At 36.9% G+C, this 12217-nt stretch overlaps 2 protein-coding genes across 7 annotated transcripts; both read left to right on the top strand.

Annotated features, from left to right (window-relative positions):
- The first annotated feature begins 3113 nt into the window (after positions 1-3113).
- LOC146555377 (uncharacterized) lies at positions 3114-8342 on the top strand. 6 transcript variants are annotated; one of them, XM_085250848.1, is made up of 13 exons: positions 3114-3224; positions 3862-3887; positions 4197-4282; positions 4431-4463; positions 4559-4648; positions 5060-5131; positions 5825-5927; positions 6007-6059; positions 6168-6246; positions 6468-6964; positions 7164-7316; positions 7555-7580; positions 7890-8342. In XM_085250848.1, the coding sequence occupies exons 2-12, from the start codon at positions 3881-3883 to the stop codon at positions 7561-7563; spliced, it is 1182 nt and encodes a 393-aa protein (XP_085106974.1). In that variant the 5' UTR covers positions 3114-3224; positions 3862-3880; the 3' UTR covers positions 7564-7580; positions 7890-8342. The 6 variants fall into 6 exon arrangements, with proteins under 6 accessions (XP_085106974.1, XP_085106973.1, XP_085106972.1 ...); XM_085250847.1 differs by lacking the exon at positions 3114-3224 and having other exon boundaries at positions 3744-3887; XM_085250846.1 differs by lacking the exon at positions 3114-3224 and having other exon boundaries at positions 3755-4282.
- On the top strand, positions 7501-12111 carry LOC146555376 (uncharacterized). The gene is made up of 10 exons (XM_085250840.1): positions 7501-7975; positions 8124-8156; positions 8253-8342; positions 8754-8825; positions 9435-9537; positions 9617-9669; positions 9777-9855; positions 10077-10573; positions 10773-10966; positions 11075-12111. Exons 1-10 carry the CDS (start codon positions 7763-7765, stop codon positions 11217-11219), a joined length of 1479 nt encoding a protein of 492 aa, XP_085106966.1. The 5' UTR covers positions 7501-7762; the 3' UTR covers positions 11220-12111.
- The last annotated feature ends 106 nt before the right edge of the window (positions 12112-12217 follow it).

The raw sequence follows: 12217 nt of genomic DNA, 5'->3' as shown, positions 1-12217 counted from the left end.
TCTGTGATGCTACCAGAAATTATTTCCACTACTAATTAATTACCGTTGAGCTCAAAGGTCCTATTAATAAACGGTTAACGAATGTGTATTTATGAAGACGATTTGTGAGACTGGTAAACTTATGATACGTACGATGGTCTTTCGTTCTACACGGTGCATTTCAAGGTCCTGCACCCATCCGTCGGTAAACTGTACCTGGGCTTGTTGCAGTGACCGGAAGTTACTAAACTTCATGAGTGTATGCACTCACTCCAAGAACCGTATAATTATAAATATGCATATAAATATGCTACAATGAGATAGCTGACTTCATCCAACTAGCAAATGTTTTCCAGGCTACGTTGGTGATACAGTTTTTTTTAATGTGTATGATATTTTTGTCATGCGATTTTAAAGCTGGTCCTACAACCGCATCCAAGAATAACATGCAGCTTATCTCAGAACTGTCGGTGAAAATTATTCTTGGAGCTAAGTTTAATTGAGCTGCATTTTAAAGAGGTGCAATTTCACAATTTGTGTATATTTTCTAAGTTCACTATTTTGTATGTGTTGAGAAAAACACAGATTTTAAAATTACATGGTCTAATATTTACATTTAGCATATAACTGCAACATTATTTTTTCGTTTGTTTTTTTTAAAGACTCGAAAGGACTTGAAATTCAAAGTTTCAGACTTGTGACTTGACTCGGACTTTTACACCAGTGACTTGAGACTCGACTCTGACTTGCCTGACATTACTTGAGACTTGACTTGAGACTTGAGGATAAAGACTTGAGACTTACTTGAGACTTGCAAAACAATGACTTGGTCCCACCTCTGTGTCTCTTCGTGTGTTGCTGTTGGGTCCACCTCCTCAGTCCACACAGTCAGCTTTGCAGCTAGACTGTGACACAGAGGTCTCAGCCCCTCTGTGTACATGTATTCAGGATTCAGCTCATTTGCAGAATTTTGAATTTGTGTTCATGTTTGTTTTTTATTAATTTGTAGCCAAAAAAGACACATTTTGTGGATATTTATGGGCTCAAATTGCGGTCATAAATATTTTGTACTTCAGATGCATATTTGTGAACTGTGTTTTGTGACCCTGTAAACCAAAATATCTGAAAAAGTTATGTTTGTGCATTTATAGATGAGAATTTGTGTGTGTGTGTGTGTGTGTGTGTGTGTGTGTGTGTGTGTGTGTGTGTGTGTGTGTGTGTAGAAAGATTTGTTTGTAAAAAGTATTTATACAAGTTACAATTTTTTTTTGTTAAGGTCTGGTTACAGATACAAAGCAAAAAACTGTGTAAAACTCTGTGCTCAGGTTTCCTGGTTGTGTGTGGATTTCAACTTACACAGCAAATCTCTGGAGTTAAATATTTTGGAGTAAGGCATAAAAGTGCACAAGAGTTACATTCCAGGAGTTTATTTTTCACCTTATACTACAGTTAGTGTTGGGGAGTACTCTCAAGCGGTGTAATATTTAGGTGTTCATTCACTGAGTGCTAAGGAGTCTAATTCAACACATTGCTGGTGTTGTTTGTCTGTCGACCATTACCCTGTCTATATGTGCTTGTCTCTTGGACTCCGACATGTAGGAGGTAAAAATACTTTATTTATTTTGGAATTTTCTGTGAGTGTAGTAATGTTATTTATATATATATATTCAGTTACATGGATGCATAAGTAAAATATAAAGTTAACTAACTAGCACTACACGTGTTTTCTGCATGTTACGCTGATTCATTGATAGCAGCTAGGCTAACATTAGTCAAAAGTTAGCTAACTAACTTATCTTACTGTATTTGAAGATACACATTTCACGTTGTCAATGAAAACGTTCATTTGTATTTCTTTTTTTTTAACACTAATGTTTCATTTAACGTTAGCTAACTACAGTAATATTATGTTTAGACTCATGGTAATGGCCGTATTTAACCAAAGAGAGGTGCAGCCTGCATTAATGAGATATCAAGGTACCATTAACATAAGTTAGTTAGTCCTGCTTCACAGATATGCACACAACCCTGTCGCCACTCGCCACACCTGAAAAGACAAGGACGTGGCAAACATGCGGTCACATTGTCTGCTAAACCTAGCCTAGCTAAATAGATTTTAAGCAGTAGCTAGTGTGGACAGGCTAGCTCAATGTTAGAAAGTGTTTATGGATTACGTTATACACAGTTCACATAAAGTTATCATAAACAGCCTCTTCTTCTTCCACATGTTATGTTTCATATTAGTAAAGGTTTTTTCCATAGGTGGCCAAGATGTTGATAAAAGTAAAACACAGAGAGACAAAGAAATATGTCAAATTGGAAGAAGTCAGCTTCACAGATTTTATGAGTGCAGGTAAGTTATACATGGTTTGTACCAAGTCATTAAAGAGGAAATGATAATGTTGTTATTAACTAAGTGATGATTTTACTTCAGTGCAGCAGAAGTTTCTCATACCAGAAAATGCAGCACTGAAAGTCACAGATGAGCAGGGTATAGAGGTGGATGAGGATGTCTTTCCTGAACTTGCAGGAGTCAAAGAGGTGTGTTTTGTCATCTATACAGCTGAAGGTAAGTAAATATATGCTCTGATAGATTTTGTGGGATTTGATTTCTACAGTTACTCTTAAATAAACCTTTTTTAATTTGTCTAATATCCTGTGGTAACAATCACAAAATGCTGCTTTCATGGCTCAACAGTAAGTTGGATTTATCACATGCATTTCAGACATCCTGGAAACAGAATCATCCAAGAAGCTGCGTGACTGCTCAGACCTAACACACTATGTGACACTCACACCTTGTGGTATGTAAATTGTATATTACCATAATAAAATACAAAATAACCATCTGTTCTCCTGGGAGAAAGTATAATTTAATCAAAGCATACAATTTACGTATGTGCCTATGTGCGTAAATGGTAGCTTTGTTGTGGTTGATTTTTGATTGTATATGCCTTATATTGTAATATTTTTGTTTGTCACCCTCAGATTTGACTGTCCTGAAGCAACATGTGGAAGAGCCGGACGATCTGATTTCCTCGTGTCAGCATTGTTCCCACATCATCATAATTAATGTTGTTCCAGGTTCAACATTGCAAGTGACCAATCACCTTCTTGTGACGTCATTCCTTTGCGACTTCGAAATACCCGCCTTCGATTATTTCGAAATACAAGTGAAGAAGCGAAAAACCGCCGCCTGTCCGCCGAATTTGAAGTCAATTTAGGATACTTTCCTTTAATAAACGGTAAGCATTATACATATGTTCCTCACTTGGCTTGCTGTTTGTTTGCTAGCGATAGGCTACTTGACGACAGCATTAGCTAACCAGTGTTCTCTAGACCAGCGTTCCCCAACTTTTTGGGTGTTTCGTGGCCCGGGGGTTGGGTCAGGCAAAATTGCAGTAGCTTCCCTGATCATTTTACAAACATAAGTGAAGAGAATCTGGACTAAAAGGCCTAGACTTATGGTTGTGTGCTGAATCTATGAATCAAACTATCACCTGGAAACATAATTAACTGGTCCATAGCTGTGAAACTGGACATGAGTTCTTGATTCTATGGAGATTAACAGTAATCCAGAAATTTACAAATTTGTCCTGGTACATCGCGTAAATGTTGTCCCAGGGACATCGCGTAAATGTTGTCCCTGGGACATTGTGTAAATGTTGTCCCTGGGACATCATGTAGAAGTTGCCCTGGGACATCGTGTAGATGTTGTCCCTGGGACATCGTGTAAATGTTGTCCCTGGGACATCGTGTAAATGTTGTCCCAGGGACATCGTGTGATAGCTTGTAAATAATGGAATGAAAATTATTGATTGTTATTAACTTGTGAAAAAGAAGTGTAACAAATCCACATGTTATGTTCTTACACCCTTACAGAAACTGTGACTCCTTCACAATGTCAGGTAAATGTCAACTCATGTTGAATAATCAACCAATCAAGCCTTTTATTATCACATGCAATGTTACACGTACAACTGCAATGAAAATTTCACCCCCTTCTGACCATACATATATTGCTTAAACATCACATTGGGAAGACAGGTCGGAAACAGTTAGGAAGGTCAGAAAACAATTTAATTAATAGATGAGGGGAGAGGAGGAGAAAAAAGAACTACAACCAGACAAAGCTCCTAGAAGACTGAAATGGATGATGGTTGCAGCATGCAAAAAGAAAATGATATCTGTTGACTACAGCATATGCTTTCTCACAGATTACCTTGTGGGAGTAGCTGGACCAAACTCTATTGGTATTTCAAGTTTGAAATCCCTGTTTGACCAGACTAACATTTCAGATGAGGTACCTCTTGACATAAAAATCCTTTTATGTTGTCATAAAACTAATGTTAAATTCTGCTTTAAATACACTTTATTGTACAATTTACTTAATGAATCGTATTCCTTAGTTCTGTTTTTATTTATATGTATTTATTTATTTGTTTTATAAGGTAATAGATGGCCTAATCTATTTGCAGTGTGAGGTATGTTGAAAAGCTTGTTTGATCATAATGACATAGCATGTTTACGTTTTTGTAATTTATTTGAAAACATAGGTGTATTTATGTTATTTTTATAGAATTTCCCTCACATTTATCCAATACCAAGCCAAATCACTGGAAAAATTTTGGATGGGTCCACAAGAGCACAAAGTGCATACTTTTTGAAGGTATGACTTGGACTGTGGTAACTATGTTCTTATCACAAAGGGTTTATAAGTTGCCACTATAAACAAACAGCATTTTCCAAAATTGAAGCCTTGTCAGAAGAACCTGAAAAATACCTTTCTGAAACCTTTTCTGTGTAAAGACTTGTTCAAAAGCAATGCACACAGATTAAAACATTTCTGTCTTGGCCAACTGATAAAGAACACCAAAAATTGAGTGGTGCGTGTTGAGTCTGTGGTCTTGATTTGTTTTGTACACACTATAGAAATTAATTAATGTAAACCAAAAATGACACTTTCTATATGTTTGTGTATCTGCAGAATTAATTACAAGTCTCACCTGACAAGCTTTTGCAGTTTTGCAGTGTCATTCTTGACAGAAAAACATACTTGTCACATTATTTTTATTTCCAGAAAAACATCTTTCAGATGTATGAGAAATTGATTGGAGCCTGTCTGGAAAACGGCAGCCACTGGACCTTGTTTGTTAGTTGCACAGATTTTGCACTCTCTCTAGTGCATGATACTTTTCAGTGTCCCTCATTAGGAAAGCTCAAGGCCCAAGCCTACCATATCCATCTTTTTACAAAACAGTTTTGTGACATACCCAAGAGGACCATAGTCTATATGAATTCATTTGGCGAGTCGGAGGTCAGAAAAAGTGCGGTGTTGAAAAACTGGAGGTAATTAATTAACATATTTAACATAACATATTTAAGTTAATTGAAATCATTACCGAACGTGGTTATTGATTTCTCTATATGCTTTTTATTTGTAATAACTGCGATCTCTCAGCTCATTTGCTTCAGCAAGAGGCTGCGCTGGAGAGTGGACATGTTGTCACATGTGAGCCACCCACATCAACAGGATGGGAACTCATGTGGAGTGCATGTCATAATGGTACTGAAAACTATAGCTTTAACCTATATAAGTAATGTTTACATTTTTGCCTATTCAGTTTTTAAAGCCTTAGAGGCAGGATGGTAAAATCTCAATTTTTTTTGTAGATTGAACCATTTCAGCAGTAATGCTTTGCTTTGGTTGCTCTGTTTTTTTTTTTTTTTCTCTTCTCGGGGGGGGGGGGGGGGGGGGTTAAAAACAAACAAACATTTCTTTGTTAATCTAATTCTTTTTGTTCTTTTTTTTTTTTTTTTTTTTTTCTTCTTCGTCAATTATTAGTTTGCCCAATCTCTCATTGACGGTAAAACACAAGTGGAGGAGTACAACACTGAAATCACAAAGCTCAGGTCCCGACTTTGCCACTACTTATTTTCCTCAATAGGTAAAGATAAAATTAGCTGCCTTCTTTTTCTCTAACATTGGAAAATGTAACTTGTACTTAAACAAATTATATTTTGCAGATCGAACTAGGAAGTGCAGTCAGTGCTGGTGTGTGATTGCAGCCAAAGACCGGGTACACTATGACATGTCCTTAGCCATATAGATTGTTTATTTAATGGACTTTGTTCATTTGTTTTTTGTTTGTTTATTTCTTCTTCTTTTTTTTTTTTTTAATTCACAGGTGCAGTGCCAGAAATGTGGTGCATACAAGCACATGCGTTGTTCAAAGTCTGTTTGTGGCATCTGTATCTTCTGTGAGAGTAAGTCACAATATAACTAAACAATGTCCAAAAATGTTTAAAGTGAAATTTTTTTTCGTAATTTTGCCTTTGCACACCAGGACTGTGTAATTAAAGTGGACGTTTCAAGATCCAGTTTTTACACAAAACTATTTTAGACATAACTGTGTCGTAGTGTGGGGATTTCCCTTCACAATTAAATTGATATAGTGCTGTTTATATCATTCTTCTTTATGTAACAGCACAGTGCAGCACAGCAGAGGGAAAGGAGTTGTGCAGCATAGTGGGTGGCTATACAGGAGGAGCAATAGAAGTAGCCAGTGAAGAATGTCATCAGGGAAAGCATCAGGCAGCTAATGACAAAGGAAAAGTTCCTAAGGGAGAGAACATCTGCAGCAAATCGACAAGTAACAGTGAGATAGGAAGACTGACAGTCAGAGATGAAGGTACACAGACTGAAAGAGATGAAGGTACACAGACTGAAGACAACGAAAAAGAAGCAGAAGTATACGGCACAAGTCTGAGTACAGATAATGCTGCTGCTGATGATGTTGACAGGATCGATGCAGATACAGAATTCCAAACTGATTCAGAAGGAACTAGTACAGTTTACAGAGTGCATGGTCGCTTATCTGTACCAAGCTCAAAAAAGAAAACCTACACAATAACAGAAGACGAGATCAAGCGCAGAATCAACGCAGAGAACATGTCAGTTCATGTTTTCAGAGGTTTGATTGGGGTAGGTATACATTTCGTGATTTTGATGTCACCTGAAATAAATCCGGGTTACTCTTATCAATGAAGTGACAATGTGGCTGGAAATTGTGCATTTGCTGCAACATATACACAATTACACCATGTAAACAAAAGCATTTAACTTTGTGCGCGTGTGTGTGTCTCTCTCTGCTCTTTTGGTGTTTGCACTTTTTCTTTTTTAGGGCCGTAAAGCCAAACTGCCCGCAATGATTCTTGACAGGCCTAAGAAGGCCAAAACTAAAGTAACAGTGTTTAGTGTTCTGAGTGAAGAGGAGGCTGGGGAGCTAGCCCTCGGGTTTGCCGGAAGATCGGCCTGCGATGTCACAACAGACATGGTCTGTAAAGGCATCGACCATTCAAGTGCTGACATCGTGTAGATGTTGTCCCTGGGACATCGTGTAAATGTTGTCCCTGGGACATCGTGTAAATGTTGTCCCAGGGACATCGTGTAAATGTTGTCCCAGGGACATCGTGTGATAGCTTGTAAATAATGGAATGAAAATTATTGATTGCTATTAACTTGTGAAAAAGAAGTGTAACAAATCCACATGTTATGTTCTTACACCCTTACAGAAACTGTGACTCCTTCACAATGTCAGGTAAATGTCAACTCATGTTGAATAATCAACCAATCAAGCCTTTTATTATCACATGCAATGTTACACGTACAACTGCAATGAAAATTTCACCCCCTTCTGACCATACATATATTGCTTAAACATCACATTGGGAAGACAGGTCGGAAACAGTTAGGAAGGTCAGAAAACAATTTAATTAATAGATGAGGGGAGAGGAGGAGAAAAAAGAACTACAACCAGACAAAGCTCCTAGAAGACTGAAATGGATGATGGTTGCAGCATGCAAAAAGAAAATGATATCTGTTGACTACAGCATATGCTTTCTCACAGATTACCTTGTGGGAGTAGCTGGACCAAACTCTATTGGTATTTCAAGTTTGAAATCCCTGTTTGACCAGACTAACATTTCAGATGAGGTACCTCTTGACATAAAAATCCTTTTATGTTGTCATAAAACTAATGTTAAATTCTGCTTTAAATACACTTTATTGTACAATTTACTTAATGAATCGTATTCCTTAGTTCTGTTTTTATTTATATGTATTTATTTATTTGTTTTATAAGGTAATAGATGGCCTAATCTATTTGCAGTGTGAGGTATGTTGAAAAGCTTGTTTGATCATAATGACATAGCATGTTTACGTTTTTTGTAATGTATTTGAAAACATAGGTGTATTTATGTTATTTTTATAGAATTTCCCTCACATTTATCCAATACCAAGCCAAATCACTGGAAAAATTTTGGATGGGTCCACAAGAGCACAAAGTGCATACTTTTTGAAGGTATGACTTGGACTGTGGTAACTATGTTCTTATCACAAAGGGTTTATAAGTTGCCACTATAAACAAACAGCATTTTCCAAAATTGAAGCCTTGTCAGAAGAACCTGAAAAATACCTTTCTGAAACCTTTTCTGTGTAAAGACTTGTTCAAAAGCAATGCACACAGATTAAAACATTTCTGTCTTGGCCAACTGATAAAGAACACCAAAAATTGAGTGGTGCGTGTTGAGTCTGTGGTCTTGATTTGTTTTGTACACACTATAGAAATTAATTAATGTAAACAAAAAATGACACTTTCTATATGTTTGTGTATCTGCAGAATTAATTACAAGTCTCACCTGACAAGCTTTTGCAGTTTTGCAGTGTCATTCTTGACAGAAAAACATACTTGTCACATTATTTTTATTTCCAGAAAAACATCTTTCAGATGTATGAGAAATTGATTGGAGCCTGTCTGGAAAACGGCAGCCACTGGACCTTGTTTGTTAGTTGCACAGATTTTGCACTCTCTCTAGTGCATGATACTTTTCAGTGTCCCTCATTAGGAAAGCTCAAGGCCCAAGCCTACCATATCCATCTTTTTACAAAACAGTTTTGTGACATACCCAAGAGGACCATAGTCTATATGAATTCATTTGGCGAGTCGGAGGTCAGAAAAAGTGCGGTGTTGAAAAACTGGAGGTAATTAATTAACATATTTAACATAACATATTTAATTTAATTGAAATCATTACCGAACGTGGTTATTGATTTCTCTATATGCTTTTTATTTGTAATAACTGCGATCTCTCAGCTCATTTGCTTCAGCAAGAGGCTGCGCTGGAGAGTGGACATGTTGTCACATGTGAGCCACCCACATCAACAGGATGGGAACTCATGTGGAGTGCATGTCATAATGGTACTGAAAACTATAGCTTTAACCTATATAAGTAATGTTTACATTTTTGCCTATTCAGTTTTTAAAGCCTTAGAGGCAGGATGGTAAAATCTCAATTTTTTTTGTAGATTGAACCATTTCAGCAGTAATGCTTTGCTTTGGTTGCTCTGTTTGTTCTTTCTTTTTTTTTTTTTTTTCTTCTTCGTCAATTATTAGTTTGCCCAATCTCTCATTGACGGTAAAACACAAGTGGAGGAGTACAACACTGAAATCACAAAGCTCAGGTCCCGACTTTGCCACTACTTATTTTCCTCAATAGGTAAAGATAAAATTAGCTGCCTTCTTTTTCTCTAACATTGGAAAATGTAACTTGTACTTAAACAAATTATATTTTGCAGATCGAACTAGGAAGTGCAGTCAGTGCTGGTGTGTGATTGCAGCCAAAGACCGGGTACACTATGACATGTCCTTAGCCATATAGATTGTTTATTTAATGGACTTTGTTCATTTGTTTTTTGTTTGTTTATTTCTTCTTCTTTTTTTTTTTTTAATTCACAGGTGCAGTGCCAGAAATGTGGTGCATACAAGCACATGCGTTGTTCAAAGTCTGTTTGTGGCATCTGTATCTTCTGTGAGAGTAAGTCACAATATAACTAAACAATGTCCAAAAATGTTTAAAGTGAAATTTTTTTTCGTAATTTTGCCTTTGCACACCAGGACTGTGTAATTAAAGTGGACGTTTCAAGATCCAGTTTTTACACAAAACTATTTTAGACATAACTGTGTCGTAGTGTGGGGATTTCCCTTCACAATTAAATTGATATAGTGCTGTTTATATCATTCTTCTTTATGTAACAGCACAGTGCAGCACAGCAGAGGGAAAGGAGTTGTGCAGCATAGTGGGTGGCTATACAGGAGGAGCAATAGAAGTAGCCAGTGAAGAATGTCATCAGGGAAAGCATCAGGCAGCTAATGACAAAGGAAAAGTTCCTAAGGGAGAGAACATCTGCAGCAAATCGACAAGTAACAGTGAGATAGGAAGACTGACAGTCAGAGATGAAGGTACACAGACTGAAAGAGATGAAGGTACACAGACTGAAGACAACGAAAAAGAAGCAGAAGTATACGGCACAAGTCTGAGTACAGATAATGCTGCTGCTGATGATGTTGACAGGATCGATGCAGATACAGAATTCCAAACTGATTCAGAAGGAACTAGTACAGTTTACAGAGTGCATGGTCGCTTATCTGTACCAAGCTCAAAAAAGAAAACCTACACAATAACAGAAGACGAGATCAAGCGCAGAATCAACGCAGAGAACATGTCAGTTCATGTTTTCAGAGGTTTGATTGGGGTAGGTATACATTTCGTGATTTTGATGTCACCTGAAATAAATCCGGGTTACTCTTATCAATGAAGTGACAATGTGGCTGGAAATTGTGCATTTGCTGCAACATATACACAATTACACCATGTAAACAAAAGCATTTAACTTTGTTTGTGTGTGTGTGTCTCTCTCTGCTCTTTTGGTGTTTGCACTTTTTCTTTTTTAGGGCCGTAAAGCCAAACTGCCCGCAATGATTCTTGACAGGCCTAAGAAGGCCAAAACTAAAGTAACAGTGTTTAGTGTTCTGAGTGAAGAGGAGGCTGGGGAGCTAGCCCTCGGGTTTGCCGGAAGATCGGCCTGCGATGTCACAACAGACATGGTCTGTAAAGGCATCGACCATTCAAGTGCTGATATGACAAAGTAAGTTAGTAAAACAATATGAAAGTTGTATCTTTTTTGGTATTATTTGTCATTTCCCTGTATTTGGGTTATTGGTGTAACATTGTTAATCTTACTTTCTAATAACAGACAGACTCTTCTCAAAATCCAACACAATCTTAAACATGAGCTGACTGATTCCTCAACCTTCAGTTTGCTGACACACACCTTTGGCCCCGCTGCACTGGATTCTGTCATTTCATTCCTGTGTGAAAAACTTGATCTTGTCTCTTAAATAATGAAACCTTTTGTGTCAGGGGTAGACATTTGTTCAAACACAAGTAAGAGAAATGAGACAACTGCAGACCGACTCAGAGAGTAATTAGAAAACGTGCGCACGGGTGAATGTCTCTGAGAAGACACACACACTGAGCGCAGGCTTGGTTCTTTATTTATAGTGAAAGTAAGTTACATAGTACTTCCTCTTTTAACTGAAAAGGGAGAGGTCAGGCATTATCTCAGCTTATCTGACCTTGCACACATACTGAAAATAACAATGCAGAAGTATATCATGCTTATCTGACATCACACACTAAGGTAAGGAATGCATTATGTTCTCTTTAACAATAAGCTTGGTTATGTGAAAATATATGAACACACAAAATATAAGGCATACTTGGTTAGAATATAAAGCACACTTGATTATATTGTATTATAGAGATTTGGTTATAATGTATAATGTAGAAAATCTCTAACATTTTGTGACTTTTGTTTGTTCTGTAAATCAGAATCTTGAAAATTGTTCATTGTTGTTCTAAGTTTGTGTTAACTATTTGGCAAAAATGATTGGTTCCTAATCCAAACAGCATAATGACTGTTCTAACACATATCTTAAAAATGCTACAAAGAAAGAAAAGTATCACATATGTTTCAATATGAATGTAATTGTGTCACACTCGGTTTGTAGTAGCTTTCCTGTTTTATTTTGAGTTTTGGTATGTTTACACTGTTATTTTTATTTCCCGTGTGTTCGTCTTCCCTTATTAGTTTTACTGTATTTAATTAGTCTGATTTAATAACTTATAATTATTTACTTTCCAGTGTGTATATATGCTCCTCGTTTGGATTATTGTTTGTTTGAGTTCTGCCTGTCTTTTCTATTAAAGATTTGGACTTTTGGACTATTAGTGGACCTCGTAGGTTTTTATTCTGTTCAATTGGTAATTGACTGGGTTTAATTTAGTGGCCTGGAAAACAGGCCGGAGGGGTCTGGTCATTTTAACCCCCTAAGAC

The sequence above is a fragment of the Mchenga conophoros genome, linkage group LG17, assembly GCF_057382185.1.
Source record: "Mchenga conophoros isolate Kocher_MC1m ecotype Shallow Benthic linkage group LG17, M_conophoros_male_GT1.1, whole genome shotgun sequence".
NCBI lineage: Eukaryota > Metazoa > Chordata > Actinopteri > Cichliformes > Cichlidae > Mchenga > Mchenga conophoros.
The sequence above is the reverse complement of the archived record's forward strand: the minus strand, read 5'-3'. Positions and strand labels throughout refer to the sequence as shown.

What these genes read in the sequence shown, in the direction of transcription:
- LOC146555377 (XM_085250846.1), top strand. Translation starts at nt 4,070, where the DNA reads ATGAGGGGAGAGGAGGAGAAAAAAGAACTACAACCAGACAAAGCTCCT. An exon ending in AGACTAACATTTCAGATGAG is followed by an intron (nt 4,283 to 4,430) that starts GTACCTCTTGAC and finishes TTGTTTTATAAG; the next exon opens with GTAATAGATGGCCTAATCTA. An exon ending in TGATTGCAGCCAAAGACCGG is followed by an intron (nt 6,060 to 6,167) that starts GTACACTATGAC and finishes TTTAATTCACAG; the next exon opens with GTGCAGTGCCAGAAATGTGG.
- LOC146555376 (XM_085250840.1), top strand. Translation starts at nt 7,763, where the DNA reads ATGAGGGGAGAGGAGGAGAAAAAAGAACTACAACCAGACAAAGCTCCT. An exon ending in GCAGCCACTGGACCTTGTTT is followed by an intron (nt 8,826 to 9,434) that starts GTTAGTTGCACA and finishes GTCAATTATTAG; the next exon opens with TTTGCCCAATCTCTCATTGA. An exon ending in CTACTTATTTTCCTCAATAG is followed by an intron (nt 9,538 to 9,616) that starts GTAAAGATAAAA and finishes TATATTTTGCAG; the next exon opens with ATCGAACTAGGAAGTGCAGT.